The 26,360-nt window shown below is 38.3% G+C and overlaps 2 protein-coding genes across 9 annotated transcripts in view; one reads left to right on the top strand and one right to left on the bottom strand.

The window, feature by feature from the left end:
• Positions 1 to 517: 517 nt before the first annotated feature.
• mepcea (methylphosphate capping enzyme a) lies at positions 518 to 5,800 on the bottom strand. The gene is given in 6 exon segments (XM_020922928.2): positions 518 to 2,333; positions 2,462 to 2,585; positions 3,147 to 3,365; positions 3,481 to 4,006; positions 4,008 to 5,211; positions 5,729 to 5,800. Coding segments are annotated over 5 exon segments (2,064 nt in total). The 5' UTR covers positions 5,168 to 5,211; positions 5,729 to 5,800; the 3' UTR covers positions 518 to 2,298.
• The window catches only part of LOC110158383 (serine/threonine-protein kinase PAK 3), a 28,705-nt gene continuing 8,005 nt past the window's right edge, over positions 5,661 to 26,360 (top strand). For 3 of the 8 annotated variants that reach the window (XM_055148188.1, XM_055148187.1, XM_055148182.1), the window contains exons 1-7: positions 5,662 to 6,159; positions 7,287 to 7,449; positions 12,371 to 12,628; positions 24,171 to 24,364; positions 24,445 to 24,545; positions 25,232 to 25,385; positions 25,474 to 25,511. In XM_055148188.1, coding sequence (XP_055004163.1) covers positions 24,193 to 24,364; positions 24,445 to 24,545; positions 25,232 to 25,385; positions 25,474 to 25,511 — 465 coding nt within the window. In that variant the 5' untranslated portion in view covers positions 5,662 to 6,159; positions 7,287 to 7,449; positions 12,371 to 12,628; positions 24,171 to 24,192. Of the gene's footprint in view, positions 6,160 to 7,265; positions 7,450 to 12,370; positions 12,629 to 24,028; positions 24,076 to 24,170; positions 24,365 to 24,444; positions 24,546 to 25,231; positions 25,386 to 25,473; positions 25,512 to 26,360 lie in introns of all 8 variants that reach the window. The other 5 variants (XM_055148185.1, XM_055148186.1, XM_055148183.1 and 2 more) reach the window with 5 other exon arrangements.

The raw sequence follows: 26,360 nt of genomic DNA, 5'->3' as shown, positions 1-26,360 counted from the left end.
AAATGTGAATGATGTCTCTGCTCTGTTTATGTCATCTCTGCACTAGACTATCTGTCTGGACCACATTGTGTAAGCCAGGTCTATGCACCCACCAGTCATCAAAACTGATGTCATGTCAAAAACACATAGTCTGGTCTGCCAATGTAGAATGTGGGGCATGAAGTTTGATTAATTTATCCATTCAGCATATATTTTAATATTATAAAACACTTACTGTAAAACATTTAGTGCAAAAAGGAGTAGAGTCTGAAGACCATCCTGGGCCAATAGGTGTTTGAGGTATGAATGCTATTTGTAAACAGAGTCACTGTATTGTGCTCCACATTGTCAGCTGGGAAATCTTTGTACTATTCAATGCACTGGCTGTGACCAAACACCACTAATGTGTTGACACCAAGCTCCTATATCCTCACAAAACAAATGGGAAAAAACAAAGAAAGACTGGGACTAGAACAGCTGAAATAAGTTGCTTCTTCCCTTTTAGTACTGATCCTGGACAAAAAGAATAAGCAGCAGCTGAAAGCATGGCAAAAATGTTTTATCTCCAAAAACAATTTTAACAATGTAAGTAATCTTAGCTCCCTTATAAGAGCTCTACAATGAATTTCACTGACAGTAAATCAAATAAAGTCCCAAAATATGTTAACCCATGTCCAACAGAACAAGGATTACATGAAATGAACATTAAATTGATATCAACTATTTTAACAGACCTGCTCAAATTTTCTGTCTCAAGGTGTTTTGAACTTTACACATCAAAAAATAAATGTTTCAAAAATGTGGACATGCTGACCAATGATTATTCCTTTCTAAGTAAACTTTGAAACTATCATTTTCAAAAGGCAAAATCAAAATCTTTTAACTGATGATCATTGGAAATCAGTACTAAGCCTGAGACTCTGATTGTCTTATGTAATAATGACAATGGCCATTTAGTGCCATTTTCAAATTATCTACTAAATGAGCAGGAAGAGTATAATTTCTTTACAAAACATCATAAAATAGTAATAAAACAGTTTTTTATGTTAAATGTGTGTCGCATCACATTTTTGAAACATTTTATAAAACGCATAGAACTAATCTAATAACTTAACATCTGCCAGACAAAAACAAGCACAACTTATAATTGCTGTTCACATACTCTTTTCATACCTTGAATAGAATTTTCAAGAAAATCTCAAAATAAAAAAATACTTTTGGGAAATAAGAAATTATAAACTTAAAAAAGAAAAGCAACATATTTACATAGATCACTAAAAAGCATACACCATATACCATATGCCATCATTTACCCAAAGGATACTTTTAACCCAATCGCCCCATTTTCAACAGAAATGTGCAGTACAATCACAAAGAGTCACAAGAACTACTACACCAGAACTTTTTGTCCTTGAAGAGGACGTGCGGGAGAATCTGGAATACTTTCTAATGCTTTAATACAAACAGCTCCGTTACATTTAATAAAATGTCATTACTTTTCATTTTATAAAAATGATAAAATGTAATTTCATAGTTCCTCCAAAAGTCATATTATTTTGACAAATTACTAAATGCAATCCAAAACTGTTTGCATTACTGCCTCCATTTCCAGATATAAAAATATCATCAGTCAGTGCAATATTAGACCATACAAAGCTCACAAAGAAAGTGCAACTGATACTGTAAGAAGTCAATGCTTCTTGGATTTCACACTTAATATCTTCAGCCTGCACCACAAAAGAGCCAAGGCTTCCAGCTTTCTCTTAGCAATGAAATTATTTGATTATCTGCTGTGTTTAAAGAAGATGTGACCTGTTTCCAATACGTTTGTTCGTTATTGTACATGTTTACATGAATTATTTTGTTTTTTAAATGTACAGCCTAAGGTTGGGTGAATTTGAGACAGAATGACCGGATAACCGTTTGTGGTGAATTTAAAAGGCATTAAAAGCCTGCGCACCTGTTGACAATGTTATACAAACAAAAGATCACGAAGAAGAGAACGCAGTACAGCTGTGAAGATACCCTGACATTCTGGTTTTGACATTATCAGCACTGACAGAGTACAACAAAATCTTAAGAGGAGAAAGCTTTTGCAGTTTGTCAAATGTCTATGTTCGGCTTGTCTCGGTCATTTTATATTACACCAAAATCTCTCTCTTTCTCTTCTTCATGCACACATGGTCCCACTTTTGTTATGAATTTTATCTTCTGAGTGCAGTCATTTAACTCATGTGTTTGTAGTGGCTTGGCCTTGGCTGGATGGACTGTATGATGGTGACAAAGCCTCTTCACATTCAAGTCCTCAAGGCAGAGAAGTCATTTGTGGAACAAGTAAATAGGCCTCTGAAAACCTGAAATGAGAGGAGAAAACAAATTCAACATTGACAGTTAGACAGTGGAGAGAGAGAGAGTAGAGAGAAAGAGTAGAGAGTACAGAGAGTGAGAGATAAATATATAAAATGTGAAAAGGCTGTATTACCTTTGACAATAGATTTGGGGGCTCCAAGGTACTCATAACTTGTGAATCCCACCTCACTAGTCAGATAGGATGTAAACTGCTCGGGTTTCAGGCTGATATTGCGGTAATTTCTGTAAGTATTTTCCTGTAGAGAAAAAAGCAGTTTTGCTTTTAAAACCAATTCTACTGAAGACATCGTCGTACCTTTCTTATCTTAAGTACTGTGTAAACAGTAATAGGAATTTGATATTATATAGTTTAGAGGAATCTCCCCATCATATCACCCTCAAAATATTGGCAGAGCTTAATGGCCATCAACTGGATTAAAAATAAATCGGCATCAGCTATGAAAAAAGGCTTATTGGTCACGCTCCAATTTTAATGGATACAATTAGGAACTTACAAAGGCAATTAAAGCAATACAATGGCCATTACAAACAACAATATCATCTCCAGCTTTTGCCTGACCATCCCAGTCTTTAACATCTTCTGCGGGGCCATTCTTTCCAAGTAGAAAATGTTCTAACCCTGACTTTTCTTTTAGTTTCTTTTAGTTTACAAATGAATATTTTCACATTGCGTTAATCTTACGGTTAAGCACTTAGCAGTCTTTAAAATGATGACATGCATTAACCAGTGTTTGCCAAAAGAATCATTCATTGTTGACAGATTTAGATAAATCTCATAATGACATTGTGTTGCTTACAGTGAGTTTCTTCTTTCGGCCATAGGACTCCCAAGGCTGAGGCTCCAGGATGAACAGCCCTCCAGGACGCAGATGTCTGTAGGCTCTTTTGAACAGACGCTTCAGGCCCTCGTCACCCCAGTTCAAGTGAACCCACTTGGTGACGCTCAGACACAGAATAACATCGTACTCTGGCCTCTGAGTCACAAGAAGGCTGTCATTTTCTAAGACATAATTGGCCTGAAAGAGAAGAGGGGATCAGTCAAAACACATACATTTTGTATTTATATATTATATATATATATGTTTTTAGAAATTGTGAAAAAATCTGACATAACTGCAACGTGTGTCTCACCTTCACAAATGACACATTTGAGGGAAAGTGTCCAGGCTGGGCACTGGTCACCTCTGTCAGTGGAGGTGCAGCTATGGGACCTCTGGAGATGCGCAGTGACACAGGGAAAGTGGAGTTGACCGGCTGGCCAGCAGGGGGCTCCTGTCCCTGGCAGCCGACTGCACTTGTGTGACTGTCATTGTCTTTTACAGCCTCTGCAGGGCCACTCTCCGCTCTCACCAGCTGCCCGTTCTCAGTCTTTCCCACAGCTTCATTGTGAGTGCTTTCTGTGACTGTGTGGCTCTGCTCTCCCTCACTCCCCTCTGTTTTAATACTCCCTTTCTCCTGAACTGCTCGCCTGGCCTCTTCAGTCTGCAGCTCAGACAGATAATGGCGAATGTTCTTTCGGGCTCCATACACCAGATCACCATCTATGTCCAGGCCTAATATGTGCGCGGGCTGAAACATTTTGGCAATATAAAGAGTGAGGTGTCCCGCATTGCAGCCGAGATCTAGAATGTCTTTTCCCTTAAACCATTCAGGTTTAAACACGTATGCGAAGGTCCTCACTTGCACCTGGGTTACGATAGCCATAATACTTGTTGTAATTTCCATACTGAAACTTCTTTCTCTGCTTCTGTGGTTGTTGATGTGGGCGACCCCCGTGACCACTTTTGGGTCCACCTTTTGGAGTGCAAAAAGATTGTGATGGCCCTGTGCTGACAGACCTTACAACAGGAGTAGAATGGGTAACTGGAGGGTCCATCTTGCCAGAGTTGCGCCTTCTTTTGCGTTTGCTGGTGTGCTGATTTGTTCCTGTCACAGAAGAGCTGAACTCGTCCACAGACGTCTCTTCTTTGCAGCTCCCAGAACAGTCAGTTAAGTGTTCATGAGAGTCGCATACTCGGGATCCATCCTCTTTGGAGACATTTTGTACAGAAGAAGAGGGCAATGCATCACCATGTTGTGTACAAGAACCTGTTCTGGCTTCATTTCTCCCTAAATCAGGCAGTGAAGCTGAAATATTACTACTGCAACTATTACCTCCATGATGCCTGTTACGGTGTCTCTTTTTGCCTCCACTTTTGTAAGGGGAAACCAAAAAGCTGCTGTCTGCAATGCCACTGTTCAGGTTGAGTGGATCAGTAATGTCCCTGGGAATGAGGATCTCCACCGGGTCTCGGCTCTTTGCAGGAAGTGGGGAGGATTTAGGTGTCTCTGCGTTCAAAGCTTTGTTTACTTCTTCATCCAGGAGACTGTTGAGATTCAGTGGGTCAAAAATATTTCCGCCCAGAAGAAAGTTTGTAGGCAGGACAGAGTCACTCTCAGAGTTAGCCCTTCGCCTTCTTTTGCCAGATGTTGGGTGCTTAAAGCTAAAGCTTGACGTGTTGCGACGCTTTGTTATTCTTGACTGTTGCTGTTGTTTGGAATGATGAAAGCTGTTTCTACGGTTAATGTTATTGTCATTCCCCTTTACCCTCTGCATGGCAGGTTCAGACTGAGTAAGGGCATCCATAGTGCTAGTGTGCTTTGGCGAGGCAGCAGAATCAGGATATGGACAAGCAGCAGCAAAGTCTGGTGTGGCAACAGAATCCTCTACGATTGCAGAAATATTAGCATAACCTCCAGTACAATCTGATAACTGGAGTGATGACGCTGAACTGGCTTGAGGACTGCCAGTTTTGATGGTTTCCTCATCCACAGACATTTCAAAGCTTCAATCTAGCTCCTACAGACATATATGTTCTCTGTCTGAAAAAGACAACACACAACAAAATAAAAATGTTGAAAATAATAAAGAACAAATTAAGTAAAACACTGTAAACAACACAGAATGTCAAAATACACAAAAACCAAATGTTACTTGGTAGAGTTTAAATTGCTCAAATTAGTCACAATAATAAATATAACTGTTAAAAACTGCAACAGAAGTTACAAGTAGTAATAAAAAAATATATTAAAAAGTGTAAAAAAGCTACATTGTGCATTGATGTATATAACTCTTTCTTGCACCACATCAACTCTTTCTATCATCACTAGTGTGAAAGTTTGGGACTCCCTGTGTTGGTCCATGGTGGTGCGGTTAGCTGTGGCTAGGCTAACTAGCTCCTGAGCGGGCCACATACAACAACGTCGAGAAAACGATTAACATTTGCTTCAATTTGCCCATAAAGCGTCCAACTAACACTCAAGTATCTACCCACCTCTGTGCGCTGCTGCTCGAGCACCTCTTATGTCCTGTCACATTAGTGAAAGTAATACTATTTACCAGATGGTTTGCACATACAGTCTTCAATGTTGTCACCATCAAAATAACAGTCTCACCTCTCTGCTCTCCCCGCCTCTCGGACTGTCACTGCCGCTCGCTCGCTCTTCTGGGCTAAAGCTAATGCTAATGCTAACGCAGCTAGCGCTCTCGCCAGCCACGTATAGCTGCGGCCAACGGCACGCTCACTGTCACAAACAGAAAGCCCCGAATTATCTTACACACGTATTTCGTAAACCACTATGATCTAAAGATGAATCTAAATGGTGAATGAATGATTTGACTAGATGAGAGAGGCGACATGACGGCGCATCCGGACTGCGCTCTGGACACACTTGTGTGGAAGGGCCATGGGGCGGGGATCTCATCAACCCACAGAGCCTGAACACTCACTGCTCCTGAGGAAAAAGAGTTAGGCCTATTAGTTTAAAAAGGTAAGATTAGTTATTGCTTACTAACACATCGACATACACTAGCAGCAAGGACCAACAAAGCATGGGTGGATGGTTCATTTTTGAAAAAGTTAAGCAGAGTTTTCATTTAACAAACATGGCATTGTTATTGAAGAAAGAAAACTGTGGTTAACGAACATTTAGTTCGTTAGTTTTGCGTTTAAATACAGAATTTATTTATGTGTATTCCCTAAATAGATCTATATTTTTTTGCAATCATTGAACCTAGCTAATTCATATGATATCGATATTGAAGGAGTCTGTCCTACCTGCGGTTAGGTTTATTACCACAAGGGGGAGACAAATACAAATACATACATTAAACTGCAAAGTTAATTCACACAATCTGTTTGGTATATAGCACAATGTTACTGCACTTCTTTACCAAGCATGCATATACCATTGTATAATAACAGTAACAGTAATTATTCCCTATCATTACTACATTAGGCTGTTTCGTTCATACGTTAATAAAGGGCTCAACAAGCAATCACCACTGACTTTTATTGCATTATTGTTTTGTATGCAAAAATCTTATTTCTATCTGTGGCCAATACGGGGCTATATCAGAAAACAGACTAGTCACAGTCTGTGTGCAATAAAGTTGATTGTTAATTCAACTGTATTTTTGTAATAGCACTTAAACTTGCCATCAGAGCACATGTTTGGACAGTAAGAGTGTAGTTGGGAAAGTGGGTTTGTGTCAGTCTGGTGATTAATGAGTAAAAACAACACACTGGACTGACTTCACCCACAGAGAGGCTCCAGCCTTAAAGCAGCAGCTGTGGCAACAGCAAAGTTTATGTTTTTTAGGTGAAAGATGTCTCTAGTGAGCTGAAAGGAAAACACCATGGGCCCCTTGGAAGCTTTAAGTTTTATTTTCAAAGAAAAATGCATGTGCTGCTTTTTAAAGTGCAGGTTCAAACCAGTAATGACTACATATATGATTTAGATATTTTATCTTAGTTTTTTATTTAATATATAACTATTTTGACTGCCCAAAGCACAATAGAGAGAGTATGTTTGTATTATTAAATAATTATTATAGTTTGTCTTTGATTGAGGACAGTTATTTGATTTCTGATTAGTGCCTCCATTGATTTCAACAGGATCAGAGTACCTGTCTCCCCGCCAGTGTCCTCCAGCCCCTGTCTTTTCTTATGCTAATGAAAATGCAGTTCTTGGTCCCGAGAACCATCTGCCTTTCCTTGGGGTCCGGGCCTCAGCTCTTCAGACATCTCCCATTGTCCGTGTGTGTTCAGCCAGAAAGCAGTGAGTACACATGCTTCTATGACCCCAAAACGCGTGTTTATAAGGAGCACGAGTGTGTTCATTAGCCTTGATCTGACAAAGGGAGTGGCTGTGCGTGTGGCCTGACAATGTTAAGAAGACCATGGAGATACAAGTACTTTAGAGTGATTTTTAATAACTTTGATCAGTTAAACTGATATAAAAACAAGAATAGTTCATTATTAACAAGCAAGGTATTTAGCACAAATTGAACACTTGTTTTTTAGCTATTTTGATAAGAGTTTGTCAGGGTTGTTTGAGGGCATCCAGCACAGATATAGTTTTTAATAGATACCATTATATCAATCAACAGACATAATTTAATTTAAAAACTCATTATCCCAGTTTAGATTTGCAGTAAAATACTTTTCATTATTCCATTTTCCATCTTTAAAGCTAGATAATCAGATTTTTTTTTTTTTATAAAATTTGTGCAAAAAGTGGCACAACAGTTATTGATTAAATCTGCAGGGTGCCAGTGTCGGTTAGGCTACAATTTAAAAACACTGCATGAGGCTGAATAACTTGACATTTCAAAAGCTAATGCTGATATGAACGAACACTACCACAATAAAAGAAGTTTTCCAGTTTAAGAATTTGCCATTTCTTCTGACATGAACTGGCAGTAGCTCACCAGTGACATGATGTAATTTGTTTGAGACCTGCTCATTGTCAACGCCTCGTGCTGGCGGCTGCATCGAGATTAGTTATTGAACTGGCCAAGCAGAGGAAACAAGGCCGCTTCAGTGGCACAGCGCACAATAAACCAGCTGTCAGGGGGCGGGGCTTGTCCAAACTACTGCTACCCCAAGCTAGACTGGTGTGTTGTGGTGCCCTCTGAGAGATGATAGGTGCTGCTGTGTAAGGGCTGATTTATACTGACACAAGCTTAATAAAAGACAAGAAAGTGAGTGTTCAAAACAAAACTGTAATAGAGCAGTGTGCCATCAAGTCAATACAGCAATTAACAAAAAACAACAAAAAAAAGAAAAAATCACAATGAAGAATTATTAATTAGAACTAAATTGCCATAATATTAGAAAAGACACATTTTTATTGTTTTAAGTTGTGAGAATACAAACAATGAAATTTGTATAGAAAGGAAGAAGGGCATAGTCAGTAATATTGAGCATGAGATCAAACATAAAAAAAGCAAAAAAGTTTAGTAAAATCAAAATTTTTTTCAAAAATGCATTAGCCAAAACAAAAATGCATCTGCCAAAACAATATTAAAAAAGTAATCCAGTGAAATAATCTGACAGCTAGATCACTACTGGTAAAAGTTTGTTAGTAATCTATACTGCTTTACCATTAGGCTAACTAAAACAACACAATCCTGAGCTATACTGGCAGCAACAGAAAGAATGACTAGTTAGACCATAGAGGAAAATGACTGATTTGCTGAAAAGGTAAAGTTGCTTTAAATGAATAGGGCATTGGAATTTATTAACTTTACACGCATATCTGTGTTATAAATCCTTTAGTAATCCCTTCTTGTATTTAGTTTTTATATTTCTTGGCAATAATAATGTTAAGTTAAATGCTGTAAAAGTTTAATGAGAACTTAACTGCTGTGTTAGCTGTATACAGCTCACATCTTGCTGGTGTTACTCTAATGATAACCATCCACTATAAATCATCAATATATTTTAGCCTTCTTCAGCAGGATAGAGCCTTACTAACCTTTATTATGTTCCTTCGGGGGGAATCTTTGCAGTGCCAGTGTCCATTACAAGTTGTTGTAGCTGGAGCCTGCATGAGCGTGACCTCTTATCGTGTACATGCCAGGTTAAAGGCACAGGGCTTACAGAAGTTAATCTTGCATGATAATTGAAGGGCCATACTGTCCATCACTAGGCATATGACTGACTCTTTTCTATCAATCCCTTGTTAAACTGTATTTGCATCAATTTAAGGCAAACTTCAAAGTGCACAAAATGAAGATGTGTTCCTTTTGACTGTAGTTAGTTTGATGGAGATATGCTGTGTGCGTTGGTTAATTGACTAAAAGGAGGTATATATCTATAAGAATATCTTCTACTAACTAAAACTAATAGAAATATACTACAACACTAAATGTTTTATATACAGCTATGTACTATAAACAGCATATTCATAAGTGAAAAGGCAGATTAAAATGTTCTGACACTCCCAATACCTTAACAAAGTTTCTCCATGCATTCTATTTTAATGTTTATATAAACTAATAATAAAACAGTTGACTAATACAGCAGTGACATATTAATTGAGTGATTCTTCACTGGTCTAACAAATACAATGTAAACAACAGATGAAACAGGTTATAAAGTGTCTCAATGGATTTTTTTTTTATGAATAACTCTAATAGCCTTTGAAAGACTGCTGAGGTCAGGTGTTATGGCAGTAGTAGCAAGAAGTGCACTTGACCAGTTCACCTTGGCTCCTCATATATCATCATTTCCTGTGAATCTGGCACAAGAGTGAACCCTCTGGCCTCGCTCCTCTGACAGACACAGCTCCACTGATGTGATCATCGAAACCATAATACAATCAGCCTTGTACAGTAGTCAATGACCATCGCTGTGATATTTGATTCATAAACAAAAAGTCATCATCTCCAAACCATATTGAGGACTGTCAATCTGAAAGATAAAATAATGTAGTGTTGTTATGATATTAACATTTCAAAAAGGAAGAAACTCAGATTATAGATTTCGATACAAAAACATACAAAATAATAGTTGTTTCTCTAGTAATAGTAGTAATACCATTTGATCTGCTCTGATATTCTAAATCTATTCAGGAAATGTCCTACTTATGTGATTTTTAGACAATTCAAGTCCTATGCCATATTTTGTACTTAATTGAAGATTGTAGTTAAGATTAAATGTATTGAAACTGGTCTTTTTGTACTAGTATAAAAACAACAAACAGCCATAAAAAGGTAAATAAACACACACACTAATATCGATATTGTGGTTATGGACGGACAGAGGCCCCTAAGAGGACATGATGCTTCAGCAAATTGTATTTACCCTTTCCTTCCCTTTTCCTGAAAACATAAGTTGCAATTCCTAAAATGTTACAAAGTGTGTGGCAATGGTATCTAATGTTATAATCAACTCCATCTTACGTCCTGTTTACAATTTGGTCTATAGGGAAGCTTCATATTTCTTCTGTATAGTTTTCCTACTCACCCAAAACACACACAGAAATGCTTGAAAATGTGATATTTATTATAATACAAAAAACAAGGATATTTAATTCATCTTAAGCTCCCTCCGCCATCATCACATCTTGAACTGCCTTATCTCTATAAGCTATCATGCCTCACCTCTACATGTCTGCCAGTCTTTTTTCTCAGTTCAAACTAATACTCCAAATAACCCAACTAATCACAAATGATTGGACCAATATGAGACAGAAATGACTGAACATATTTTAAATGTCACTTTGCTGTCACTGTGTTGAATTTAAATTGTCATTCAGTGGTAAAGCTATGGACATGGCTGGGGTATTTCCTTGCCAGAAACCGGTTGGACTCCTTTCACTGTCTTAATCTATTCACAGGGAGTCACATGGGAGGAAGTCACAAGATAAAAAAAAAAACAACAACTCAGATTGCAGTATTTAAATGACAATAGTTATATATAATATTTTGATCATGGTAAATATGGTCTCCCAAATGCTTTGTGAAATGTACAGCTGTAAGAAATATGTATTATAATTGCACCCTATAGCCCTATTGTGTAAAAAAGTCATTTTGTATTTGGTCTGGCTACATGCATAGTTTACTCTGTTTAATGTGATCTTTTTGCCTACTGAGCGAACCATAAAATACTCCTTTCACTTCTGTTTTACTAATGTTTTGCATAGCACTGGTAAATCTAGTTTGCATTGGTCTTTACTGGTTAATTTGTCTGTGTATTATCAGGTCTGTAATACTTTATGCAAAATGGACAGACTCATCTGCAACTTTTTAAATGTATATATCATTAAAAATGATCATAATCAGACACTCTTGAGTGAGGCACTGTGCATACAGACATTTGAACTTATCTGTAACAATATCTCTGCATCGAACATAGTTGTTGCATAAGGCCTGTTTGTCCAATACCATGCAGCCCTTCTCTGTTGTGAAGCCCTATGAAGTGTCTAGTTACATCTTCAAGACTTCCTCTGAGCGAGCGTTGTTACATGTCAGCCATGTTACTCCCCTATACTAGAAGCATCGACATTACAGTTGTCAGGACAACCAGCATGATTCAGAGTCTCAGCTGTGGGCCTCCACCTTGAGCTAAAGGCACTAGCCATGAGACTGAGCAGATGCTGTGCCAGGCATCCAATCACAGGTGAGCTATAGGAAAAAGATGACATCATAGGCAAATTAGGGCAAGCGCTGCTCCTTTTGTGGTTGTTGTCTCCTCCTGTTCCAAATTTAATCTACTACCGGCTTAAAGTTGTCTGTATTGTAAGTTATAATGACTTTTAACCTATTTACATATACATCTGTAGATATTTTAAAGAATATGATAATGAAATTCATTTGACTTTCATTTGACTCATTTTAAATAAAACCCAATAATAAACCTCTTAAAAATGTATATGTTTTATGTTTTCTGTACTCTTCATGTAATACTATTAATTTAGTTTACAGCCTCCATCAGAATATGTTGCTACTAGTAATACAGTATGCAGTATAGACATTTATGGTAATGGAGTTATGGTTTTAAAAACATGTTATAGATATTTAGTTTCAATATCAGTTGGTGGCTGATAAATGTATCTTTGTACTGAACTTAAATTGTATTGTGATTTCTGTTTTCGAGACTGCACTGAACACCCTCCTGCCTGTGCCTGAGTTAGGACTGGCCTGTCAAACACAAAACCAACCCTCCCCTCCTGCTGTTGTCTCCTCCCCCAGACCTGCTGCCTGCATTAATATTCAGCCCCTCGGCCAATGGGGTGAGCAGGGCGGATGACATCATGAGCTAGGGAACAGTGAGCAGCCAGTGAAGCATCCAGCCTGCCGAACAAGCTTGCTTTTAGGGTCAGGAACTGGTCTGACAAGAGAATGGCGATCCTGTCTCTAAACTGTCACTAGGATCTTGGCGATGAATCAACCAGCACCTACGCCTCAACGGAGAGACAGCAAGGTAGAGAATGTGAAGACATATTTCAGGTAAATCCCAGAGTGTGCAGTGGTGATGTGAGGGGAAGGTAGGAGGGAGGAGAGAGGGAGGAGGGAGAGGCCGTGGGGGTGCTTTGTAGCCCTTTTTCCCTCCTTCACTCTGCATTCTGCCCTGCTAAGAAGGCAGTTGTTTCACTGTACGCCCTAGACACGACTGGTTCCATCATTTGGGCTAGACATGTCTAATATGGTGTATCCTTGATGGCACCTCCTCATCCTTCTGTGCGCACCCTGGTCCCTCACAAATAGCATCTTTATTGATGAGGAGGTGTTGAATCAATGGTGCCGCTTGTGCAGGCCCTGTGTCTGTGTGATTGTGTCAGTGCTAGAGAAGCGCAGCAGCTGCAGTGGCAACAGAAAAGAAGCTATGCTATTTTGGGTTTGGAGACCTGAGGCTGGCACTAGGATATGGACCGGGGTGATGGATGGTTAATGTGCTGATGGATGCTCTTTTGTTATGTGCATAAGATCTTCAGAGGGTTTGAAATAAGCGTTTGTCTATTTGTGTCCTTTATTGCTCACCCCACACAGAAACACAGTTTTGTCTCATGCCTGTAACATGGACGTGTGGAGCACTTTGATGGCGGCTGTAGTGACACAGAGATATACAACATCTGGTCACCTGACTTCATTGGGGATCGGAGTGGGGGTGGGAGCCAGTCCTGCGAAAGCTCAGCTATTCCACCTCTGATTCTTCCACAGCCGTCAGCAAAGGAGGGTTTGGCAGAAGTATATGCTGAATGTTGTGCAGTTGTGGCAGTGGTGGGCAGGCTTGAACTGGAGGGAGCGCCAGAGCCAGCCAGGAGAAGCAGCAAAGTCATGCTCAGGTTTGGGCCTAGATAAGCAGTGACCTGTTGTCTGACTGAGAGATGTGAGGGAGGCATCAGTGATGGAGGAGAGTCTGAAGATTAAAGGAGGAAACTGGGGGATGGGGGGATTCTACTTCTGCATGTTGGTCTGCAATATTGATGGGCCCAGACAGTGTTCTTGTCACATATAGACCGGCTTTATCTGGCACTAGCCTTCATGATAGTGTATTTATCAACCATTATCTTTTCATCCAGATTACAGTGTGATCAAACACAAAACCATGTCATTTCATCTAATCTCACAAATTTGTGTTATGTGGTACCATTGTTGTGTTGTATTAGGGATCCTCTATAATGTCAGGGAGCACACACTGTTAAAGATGCTTATGTTTCTGTAGCTGCTACTGCTGTGAGTAAGATGCTGAGGTACACTGTCTCCATACATTATATATTGATCATACCCTTATCTACACACAGAGACATCCTGTCTGTTTTAAATGACTACCTCTACTGATATTTTACACTTATGCTGGGCATGTCTGACAAAGTGCACGTAATGGCACATATAATGAAATTTTTATATGTGCTGGGTGCAGCCTATACACACGAACTTGACTGGTCTGTTATACTATATTTAAAGTATTAAATTCATAGTCAGGTTAAAGGCCATAGTGGATGTTGAAATTTTTCATCTTTATTTGTTTTTCATTTGCATCAATAAAAAAATGTATGAAACAACCCTGTATAACTCCCTGGAAAAACTTCATAGCAACTGTGTATTATTTTAATATCCTTGTGCTTGGATTTCCCCAGTTTTTCCATTGGCCTCTGTAACCCAACACTCACAGTTTGTCTTACCTCAGCTCAGTGAACAAAAGCCATAGACACAGATCCTTATGTTGGCGAGTGGCCTGCAAACCGGGCTGCCTGAAATATGATAGTAGGACACACATATACAAGTAGGCCTCCATCTGTTGACGACTTAGCCTGAATGAGTTATGCTCGTGGACAGCTCATTGTTCACTATAGAGAACGTTTAACAGAAGAATGGTGGTCTTTCCGGGGTAACTCTGTGTATACGGGGGCCATATAGTGTGGATACTCTTGCAGTAGGTGTGTCAGGGCTACAGTCTGTGTTGTGGATTAGCATGTAGGATTGGAAGCCATCTGGCCATTTTGTCTGTGCTCAGGGAGGGGGAGTAAGTGAGAGAGATGGATGGATCAAGACAGAGGAACATTCACACACTGACACATTGACACAGCTATGTTCGTAATCTCACCCGGGGATGCCTGTTGCCAGCAATAGTGTTGGCTATTTGTCATATAGGTATTTGGGTTGTGTGTCATTATCTTACACAGAAATCCAAACATTGTAATAGTGGGGATTAATAGTGGGTGCCCAAGGACTGAACTGAATAAAAGGATGAAATGCTGCAGGTTCAGGTGGGTTCAGGTGGTTTAAGAGATTAAGACATTTTCTTGAGTCAACAGTGGAGTGTATCAGAAGTAGAGCAGAAAATATGAAGTGAACTGTTTCTCAACCTTTTTTGTCTTGCTTTTTCTCACATTCACTCACACACACACACCCCTAACTTAGGTACCTCACGTGCCCCCCCTTTGTCCCCGCTGTCTATTCCACTATAGATGATTGATTGAAAAAGGGGTTATGAAAATAGGCTAAACTATAGACATCCAGGATACATTTACTACTAGAAGCCTTATCCTGTGTTTCCCATTTCAGCAAAACATCCACACACAAAAATCACAAATTCACACATCGGAATGCATAATATACTATTCTTATGCTTAATTGGGACTGTAACAAAAACAGTTTTGTTTCTGCTTTATTTAAAAAAAAAAAGATATTGACATGATATTGTTTTGACAAGGGCCCACTCTATTAAATCATGTTCACATATATTACTAAATAAAGCTGCTATTTCTGTACCGATTGAAAAGGTTATGACTTTCCCCACTTGCCTCCTGACGTCTGATTGATATGAGAGGTGCTGCTGCAGGTGTGTCTGAGCCTCTGAGTGACAGTGAGAGCAGGTGCACCAGCTGGCCCGCAGGCACAAGTTCCGCCCCTCTCCGCCTCCACCTATACTCCACCATAAAAGACACTGGACGCTGAATTTGTGGATAAACATTTAAAAGTTGTTGAGGTTAATGGAAGATGACCAATTTATGGAATGGGGATTTTAGGCTGTGAAAGGGAGGATGCGAAAAAGATGAAAGCAGATATTAGCTGTTCTGAAATTATATTAATTATATTGCACATACTTTTATTATATTAATTGTAGAATTTATAATAAATTAATAACCTTTATTTATATGGCACCTTAGAAAATTTATTTATTTATTTATTTATTGGATCCACATTAGTCTTTACTGGGGTAAAGACTATTTTTCCTGGGGTCCAAGTTGGCATAATTTACAATAAAATGTTCCATTATAATAACAAAATGTTCACACATAAGTTCATACTGTCCTGTTCCATAGTATACTGCACTACACAACACTACTACAATTATAATATATCCAATAAATTACAATGCGTAACTAGTGACTAAATATAATTGTGTACAATGTCCAATATATTTCTTTAACATTTTCTTAAAACTTGGTTCATGCTTGTGAACAATTAAGGTTTGGGGGAGCGTGTTCCAAAGCGCTATCGCTCTGTACAGAACAGTTCTTTTCAGAGCATTAGTCCTGGGCAGTGGAAGTATAAAATGTCCATGTGAAGCTTGTCTTGTGATAAAACCATGCCGACCACTAAAGGACAGTAGTTGTGCAAACAGTCTCAATGGTCTTTGTAAAATACATACATTTTTAAACAACAAAATAAGGCTACAGGTAAATCTGTCCTCAATAGTAAACCAGGATAACCTCTCATGCATGACGCTCATGCATGAGGTTATCCTGAAAATGTCAGAAAACTACACATAGAAGCACATATTCATCATTAGCAAACTCCTCCTCCTAGCTCCTAAATCTAGAAACATATATAGTTCAACCAGTGTGCGTATAAAATCTTTAGTAATTGTTATTTTTGTGCAGGACTTTTGGGAGCCAAAATTTTGTTCGCCCCCTGTTGAACTGGCCCATGATGATAAAGAATACTTTTTAGTTTAAAATAATTACAATATCATATTATCAGTAACAAATGTGGTGTGATACGTGATGTCTCAAACTTTATTTGCAGCATGATACCTCAGTCAAACCTTTGTTATATGCAAAAATCTGAATAATGCATTTTAATTTTTATTAATTTTATTAACTATAAGATCAGCCTGCCCAGGGACTACAGGTGGAAATTAGCGCTAGTGCTACCATCTGGTAAAATGCATCTCTCTTGTTAAGGTTAATGCATTGTGCGCTGTTCCTGTCCCATTAAATAAATAAAGTAAAACACACCAAACAAAACTAACTGTCTAGTAATCTGTGGTCCCCTATTTACTGAAAAATAAATGCTCACCTCTATTTGGAGTGGATTTCATTTGTTTAATGTGTACCTTGCAGTTGAGTAATTAAAACCCTTCTATAGCCAATGTAAAATCTAGATGCACATAAGTACATTTTGTTCCAGCATCACTCATTTTCACACCTCACTTTTGCACATTACTGTATAGAGACTATGTGAGAGTGGGCAGGACTAAATATTAAATGACAGATGATCCCATGGGCTGACCCAGCTCGGAGTTTGGAAAGGGATAATACCCGGTAAAACTGCTCCTCCTTAGTGAGTGTCAACTAACCTGCTTTATTCCTTTGTTTTGAATGAAAGCACCATTAGCCATCCACCTGCTCTGGGTATATTATGGACTGGCATAATGCACTGTAAAACCGCTCAGTCTTTGATCTTGCAGGAGACATGTTGTGTGCTAATAAGAGACAGCACAGATAGCAATTCCTCTGGAGTTCTTTATTAGCTTTGGTTTTCACAGTTTGGAAAATATGTAGTTTTCATAAGCACAAGGTAGGATGGAGTAAATGATTTATGTATTGTTTGTAAGTAATTTTAAGCAGAAAAAATTTTATCAAATAATGCCTTACAAAGTGTTACCGTGTCTGTTCTATATTAACAGAGCTAGGCAGTTGTACTTCAGTGATTACCTCATCTGTCTGTGTTTACATATGATATGGGGTTATTGTGGTTGTATTACGATCTCATGTTGAACAAAGATTGACCTATTACTCTAAAAATGCATTTAGAAGACATCTGATGCAAAGCAAGTGGCAGCTGGTGGACCCTCGACTAGAAATGTTATGCAGTACACCTTTAAGTAAAGCTTAATTTTATAGTCTTGTAATAAACAAGTCTAAAAATTAGCAATGTCCTATTTGTTTGTGTGGATGTTAGAATATTTTTTCTCATTTGGACCTGTGGTGTAGCCATGCATTTGGCTTGTTATTACATGAATGTGAAATGAGAGGACTGGCCATAGCATTGACACTCAGTAGTCCCACTGCTGATGCTCTCTGAGAGTTGTGAGAACCCATTGTTTTCTGCAGTAACATGTTGACATCTGCATGACTCCAATTTGACTCAGCATGTTTTGTAATTTAAGTTTTGTGGCTAGCGATCTCAGTTTAGCTCGAGTTATCTGTCTCTATTAAGAAGTTCTTGAAGACTGTGTATGTATTCCTTGCATAATAATCACACCAAAGGCAAGACAGCAGAGGACCACAGCGTGAGCATCGCGGGATAAGCTGATCATAGTAAACAAGAGCCCTTCATCTTGTCCTTTGAGTGTCATCTCGCTGTCTCTTCCAAGTAATCAGCATCTCTTTAGAGGAGTGGAGGCTGAGTCCAAGCCAAGTCAAACAGAGTATGTCCTAATCAGGCCCATGAAGAAGAAGAGCCCTACCCCCACTGTGGTGGCCATTGCTCCTCTGACTTACACGGGTTCTACTTTACAGCTTTTTCTTCATGTTTTGACCATTCATATTTTTCATTAATGTTTGAAAACATCTGCTCTTCTTAGAAAAATGAATATTTAATGTGGTAACATGAAACATTGTCTGAGATACCAACTTTTGTGTTGTCTTGTCTCTCCTTACACAACATTGAATTGACCTTTTAAGGGTAAATTGGGCTTAATGATTTTTCTTAGAAGAGTCCATTATGAAGCACACCGCAGCCATAGATTTGATTTGTGCCATTAGTCCACAGAGGAGATGCTTGTTTGAGGGACTGCTCTCCTGTCTGCCTGTCTGCAGTAAATAGGTCAGAGTAGTATGTGTAAATACAGCATCACCAATGTCTGCAATAACATTCACAATGACTGACATACTTGGCAAGAAGCAGAAGGAAGATTACTAGTAGTACATTAAAAGTACTCTTATAAGTATTAGAAGTAAAAATACTACTGTTACTGTTATGAATATTCACCATAAAATTAAATCTAGCACAGGCATCATCAGTCTTAAACAGCCCCAACTGAACCTCTATTAAAAATAACAACCAGATGAACACAGAATATAGGAAACTCTAGAAAAACATTGACTTCTTAAAGGCATTTTGTAAGTAAGCATAATGAAAGTGTCTTAAATTGCTGTAATTGTATTATAAGTGTCTTAAATTCTACAACTAGTAAAATAACTGTATTAAAATGTACTCAAACTTCCATTGCATGTCCATGAGACTGCATTAGCTATTTCAACACCATAATCACTATATGTGGGAACACAGGAAAGCTTTAAATGTTTCGATAATGAATTACCAAACGGCCTCCAAATTCCTCTTTCTATTTAAAGTTGGACGCTCCCCTGTTATGAGCTACTGCAGTGATTGATTGTCTGTGTGTTCTTGCTGACCACATAGTGACCACATTGATCTCTTCTGTCACTGTTATCTGTTTGCGTATGTGATCATGTTGGACTTAAACCACCTCTGCTAGCAGTCTGTTAGCTCTATATAGGCCTAGGACAACACAGTTTGAAGCACGATATATATCGCTACAGTGAGCTATTGCGATAATTGATCATGTTGAAACTGCTTACCTCTGACACTAAGCAGGATAATCCCAGTAAACGTATTTTTAAATAAACTGGATAATTTAAAAGTCAGAGCTCTTACTTATTCTACCCTCTGCTGCTTAAATCTTACCTTATTACATAAAAATGGCAAAAATCTCCCCATTACTACAAAGAAACTGTAAAGTTGATAAATATTGAGCCCCAACATATATTGCTCCAGCTTTCATATATTGAAAGATAAACTGATATAGTAATTATTGTGTCAGGCCTAGCTCTATAGAAATTACTTATAAGAAACAGATGCATTGTTGTTGCTGTTTTATTTTTAAGTTTTTGTTATAGGTGACTATTTCTTTAGTCCTGCTTAATACTAGCCAGGCTGGCTCCACCTAGTGCCTCCGCTCAATTTAATTTCTCTCCAGTGACTAGTCAGGAATCAAAATACACTAGACGGTTCGCAAAAACCCCGGAAGTGCAAGTTCGGGCACCAGCCAATCAGTGAATAGCCATATATTCAGTGTTGTCAACGATTCCTGAGATCGAAGAGTTAAAACCGGAATAAAGAGAATGTTTGGTGAATTTTATCAAGGGGAAAGACGTTATTGCCCTTCCTACGAGATTTGGGAAAAGCTTAATATACCAGTTAGTCCCGTTAGAGGCACATTACATACGTGACTACCAAATAGCAGCAATTGGTTAAATGCTAAAAAGTACCCGCCTACCTTCGAGCAAACGAATTCTAACATTGCGAGGTCACACGGTTTCTACAAAGTGGAACGAAGTGAATACAGGGATTAAAAGCCAAATTGAAGATGAAGCGTTTACTCATGTGATTCCTCATTATTTTGTTACTTCCTGACCATTAATAGCCATGTTGTCAGAAGGGGCATGTTACTTTCTCTTTACAGTATAATGCTATGTTCCTCTGTAAACAGTTCAGTATTGCAGGGTTTTTTGTTGTGGCGGACACACCTCATAGCTGAGAGAACCAGTTTGCTGTTGTCTGGACTCTCACTGAAACTGATCCAGCCTGTTGTAAAGTGCCATAGGTTGCCCCTGTCCCACACTAAACTCCCACTGTGCAGCGCCTAATGAAAGAAGCGTAGGAGCGGTATGCTGGTATGTTCTTAAGTCATTCAGACAGGTAAAAGATGCCCTACAGCTGTCTATTGTCATTACACCATCATAATAATGAGTCACCTTTGAAGAGGAAAGCCAAGAAATTATCCATGCAAACAAAATATGCCGTGCTAATTTTAGTTTTGATGTTTGCTACTGGTTTGTAGTATAAGACAATAGCTACTATATTTCATACTTCAGTGTAGACATAGATTTCATTCGTTCATTCACTCTTGTCCTGGTTTGGTCCTAAGCCTAGTTTAGTCCTATCTTAGACTTTGTTTGGTCCAGTTCTAGTTCTGGTTAATCCTATTCCAGATTTAGCTCAGATTTAAGAAATCAAAATTGTGATGTGGTGTGTGTGCGGGCAAATGTGAACAAACTCAGAGTTCATTGCTCCACATGGGAAATTGTTTGGGCACAGTAGTACCTCAAAAATAACTATAGATACAATACATATCATAGTACTAAAATTGGTTACCTGGACAGTAAAAGCCACATGCTTTGACAATACTTTACAAAGGCAGAATGTAGGAGGGACCGAGTGGTTAGGCAAACAAACTGAACTAATAGTAGTGGATGAAATGTGCAAAATAACAATATTAGAAATATTTTTTAGACAATAAATGACAAAAGGTGGGATTAGCTGTTGAAGTGTTGCTAGTGTTAAAGGTGATTATTACTTTTCTCATAGTTGGTGTATAAACCTCTCTGTGCACTAAAATCATATGCTGACTGCACGCACACACACACACACACACACACACACACACAATGTAATCTTAGCAGCTGTCAAAATACAGGTACAAGCCCACTGTGAGGTAAGTGGGCTTGTACTTGCCTTGTGCTAATCTATACACTTATAAGTCTATTCTTACACTATAACCAATGACAATACATACATAATAGTTATATCAAATAATAATCTTTGTAACATCTTTGTAACTATTATAAAATTATTAACTATAATTGAGAATGATTCAGGTTTATTAACTTAGTTTCTTTAAGGGGTTAGCAGGTAAGGTTATAATTAAGGAGTTCCTAAGCCTGAATCATTCTTAATAAACTATTTGTTCATTGTGAATGAAGCCTTTCTTAGGGCTTTATTATGGCTAATGTAGTTTTTTAAATGAATACTAACCCCAAATACCCATAAATGCACTACATATGTGTTATTTCAAGGCTGCAGCTAAATTAAAATTTTTTTACAATTATATCTGCATATTTTCTTTTTTGGATACAGCTGTCTTTATATGGTCATGTTGAGGCCACGTGCCCAAGTCGTAGCAGTCTTTGTTGCTAATGTAGGCCTGCTCTGTGAGGGGATGGTGGTGGTGGTGGTGGGGGGGGGGTTAAAGGGATGAGGGGGGTGGAGGGTTGAGGGGGGTGGAGGGATGACCATCTTTCTGGGCCGTTTCTGCTGCTGAGAGTATCACATGATGGGCCTGGCCTTGGGGCGAGACTCTGACTCTGAAGATGGTGATGGGACAGTGGGACAACAGAGAATAAGTGCCTGCATGGGAGACTTCCTTTGACCACTTACCTCTTTAACCACGGCCTGGTTGTATCCATGGGTTTCACAATGATGAAAAATTAGGACTGTTTCCATAGCGATTAACATTTAAAACAAAATGTTATAGTTTTTGAAAGGGGAAAACGTTCTCAAAATTACATACAGTAATATAACAAGAAGCTGAAACCCATGGATACGGAAATACAGTATACTGGTTTAATTCAGACTAAGGACATGATTTACTAGTATATGATTACAATTTTAGAAGTTCTTAAATAATGAATGTTTTTCTTTTTTCCTGAAGTGTGTCTGAACCTAGTGGTGCGTTCAGTGCAGTCAGTCCCAGTAACAGGAGTGTTCAACTGAAATAGGCCACAGATCAGGGATTGCCTCTTTGTCATATACACTTCTCTGTCTCAGGATCTCTCTTTGAAATTAATTGGTTTCAAGAGTTAAAGTTTTGATTGATTGATTGATTTGTTTTTATTTCAAGTTTGTGCCAAGAGAGAAACAATAATCATATATACGACATACACATTGTAAACAACAGAAAAGCACATTTCTCGAAAAGGAGTGGGAAGAAGAAAAACTTATATGAACCCACCCCTATTCATGACATAGTTTCAAAAATGTTGTGGTTGTTTCTGTACATTGATCATGGAACTTTACAAATATTTACATATAGCAAAATAAATTACATATTATGCATACAAAATATAATTTTGTATGCATTTTGTACATGTATACATATATATATATACACACACACACACACACATATATATATATGTATATATATATATATATATATATATATATATATATATAGATACACATACACATATATACACATACACATGCATACAATATACATACACACACACACACACACACACACACACACACACACACACACACATATATATATATATATATATATATATATATATATATATATATATATATATATATATATATATATATATACACCCATGTACTTTTTTTTTTTTTTTTTTAGATCACCCAGTGTTGTCACTCACCCTTATACCCCGAAAGCAAAAATTCTTTATAATTCCTTTTAAAGCTGTGAATATTTGGGCACTGCTTCAGGTTTTCTCCCAACCCATTCCACAGACTGACCCCACACACAGATACACACAGGCTTTTCCTGGTGCTTCTCACTGATTTTGTTTTAAACTTACCCCTTCCCCTTAATTCATAATGTACTTCTTGTGTATTGAACAGTTTTTGGAGATTTAACTGCAGCATAGTTTTGTTTGCTTTGTACAAAAGCAAAGCAGTGTAGAATTTCACTAAATCAAAAAAAATTTATAATTTTGATTTGAAAAACAAATTGTTTGTATGATCCATATAACCAACCTTATGCACTATTCTCACAGCACGTTTTTGCAATTTGAAAAAGGGAAGAAGTAATGTTTGGTAGTTATTGTCCCAAATTTCAATACAATATGTCAGGTATGGAAGTATGAGAGAGCAATACAATATGTAAAGAGCCTTTTGATTAAGAATGGGTTTCCCTTTGTTGTTTGTTTGTAAAGTTAGCACATTACTATGCCAGATTATATTAACTATTACCCTATATCTTTTGAATTATTAAAACTCCTTAAAATAGCACACATATCAGGAAATAAAAATGAATGAATAAACTTTATCCTTTCTATTATGCCATTGAAACATAAACATGCATCCAGTGTTGGTTAATGAAACACAATACACAATACACAACATATTTTATGTGAGTAGCTGCTTTGAAGTCTACCTGTCTTTTACGGCTGTGCTGACTACTACTACACATCCTATGGGCTGGTTTAACATTTATCAAATTTGTGATAATAGCTTGTCTAAAAGTCATTTTACATTTATTGTCTGCATCTGAGTTTAGGTTAGTTTTGTATTGCTTGTCAAGGTTTAAATTGTGCACATTATTTTGACTGTTCCCTCCAGAACTAGTTGGGAGATTGCCTTGGTGAAGATCTGGACTCTCTGAAAATGCATGTTTGTTAAAAATGACTTCATCAGTTATTACTGACACAGTGTTCAGTGACAATAGCAGTGAATCCCTGTCTCCATGTGCTCTCTGTTTCAGGACATTGTGAGTGTTACTAAAGATGTCTGATAGTGCCGATATTGAGGAGAAACCACCAGCCCCCCCCTTGAGAATGAACAGTAGTTCCAGAGACTCTTCATCAGTGAATCACGCCTCCAAACCACTTCCAATGGCTCCAGAAGAGAAAAACAAGAAAGCCCGCCTGCGCTCGATCTTCCCCGGGGGAGACAAGAGTGAGTCTTTTCTCAATTGATTTCCCACTGATTAAATTAATATGAATATTGATATTATGCATTTTATACTTCATCTGCAGCCAACAAAAAGAAAGAGAAGGAGCGTCCAGAAATATCACTTCCCTCAGATTTTGAACACACCATTCATGTTGGGTTTGACGCTGTAACAGGAGAATTCACAGTGAGTTTTTGCATAGCCTCTTTTACATTTTCATTCTAGGGGGGTAGATTTATCTGAAGGTATGCTCTGCTCAAATCTGTAATTCCCTAGAGGTGACTCTTAATGTAGTTTCGTTCACACAAAGTTAGAAAAGTGAGTGACTTGAATGAAAACGAGTCCATCCTGCGTCTTCAGATGAGCTTCTTCATTACATTTTACCTGCAGGTTTAAGGTGCAGGTTCTGGTCTAATAACTTCTTTAATAGAAGATTTAAAATATTCTTTTTAAATTTTTGTGTAAATTCAGTGAGTTTGGTATGTCTGAATATTTGAAATGAATGCTAAGCTTAGAGCCAAATACACTGCAAACCACAAGGGTTATTACTATACAAAATTAGTTTAGTTTTAGTGAGTCTGAATCAGGACCATTATGAATAACTGTAAAAGAGCTGGCTCATTTAACATAGCAGCACTAACTACAGTGTTACAGACTGTAGGACAAGTCTCTGTACTGTATTTTATATATTTTACCTTTTGGTAGATGGAAACATGTGAACTGAAGACTGACCAAAACTAGCCCAAGATTGTATATATTATACTTGACCATTTCTATTTCTATTTTTATATGTGAAATGATACTTCCACCCTTTTAAATTTTTATTGTTTGTTCATTGTCAGAGTCAGCTAATATTGTGTCTTGTGTCCCAGGGAATCCCAGAACAATGGGCACGACTCCTCCAAACGTCCAATATCACCAAACTAGAGCAGAAGAAGAACCCCCAGGCCGTGCTCGACGTACTGAAGTTTTATGACTCCAAAGAAACCGTCAATAACCAGAAGTACATGAGTTTCACCTCCGGAGGTCAGTCAATGTGGAAGATAATATCAACATCTGCTGTACAAACGATACATTTGAGTTCATAGTCTTTAAAACTGTTTTTGTGTTCTAGACAAATCTGCACATGGGTACATCGCAGCAAATACTCTGGTAAGTTACATTAATATGGAAATGCAAGAGTGAGACACACACATGACCTATATAAAAATGGCATTTCATTTGGTTTGTGCTGCTTTAAATATACAATAATAGCACAGGTAAGTTCTAGCATAAATACAACATACAAAGTGAGTACAGTGCAGTTTTACGTTTAATACTTTATCATTTTCTTCACATAGTTCTCACCACAATATCTGACCTTGTTCTGGACAGTTTAGGGCCCTCAGCTCTGCAGAGTGCCTTGACTGTTGAGGCCGTGCCAATCAGTGTGATTCTCTGCCTCAGAAACTGCAGAGAGGGAAGCCACTGCTGCTCCTGTTTATTTTTCCAATCGACTTAACCAGATTTTGACATAGCCATAGACGAGCCTGCACATCAAGGAGGACTCCTACTGTGTTGACCTCATTCCTTTGGCCAGAGTAATCTATGCTTTGAATGCTGTGGCCTGTAGCACGCTCAGCTGCGCAGAGAAGTGGCATCCAAGTGTTGGCTGGATTCGATGCCCCGGGCGACCACACTGAGATTACTCTGTGCCGGGCTCTGCTTAAGAGAGCTTTTTCGTGAGCGGCGAGTGAGTGAGCGGGTCAGCGAGCGAGCGGGTGACCGTACGAGTTTGTGTGAGGCGATTTCTGTCACAGTCCACAGAAGTGACTCAGCTACATCCAGTAGTGGCCACACTGTAAAGCCAAAAGGTGGAGGAGCCAAGACAACAGCAGCATCTAATGTTACAGTATTAAATGATTGAAGGAGATACAGAGACCATTTGGTAACATATAAAATGTATCCTCTCCTTTACAGAGCTTTTTATCAGTGTTGACCTATGTGGAGGGTGACCACCTG

Source organism: Boleophthalmus pectinirostris, unplaced genomic scaffold, assembly GCF_026225935.1.
Source record: "Boleophthalmus pectinirostris isolate CB_2022bp ecotype Guang Dong unplaced genomic scaffold, ASM2622593v1 HiC_scaffold_12, whole genome shotgun sequence".
NCBI lineage: Eukaryota > Metazoa > Chordata > Actinopteri > Gobiiformes > Gobiidae > Boleophthalmus > Boleophthalmus pectinirostris.
Note: the sequence above shows the minus strand (reverse complement) of the source record. Positions and strands in the feature narration are given on the sequence as shown.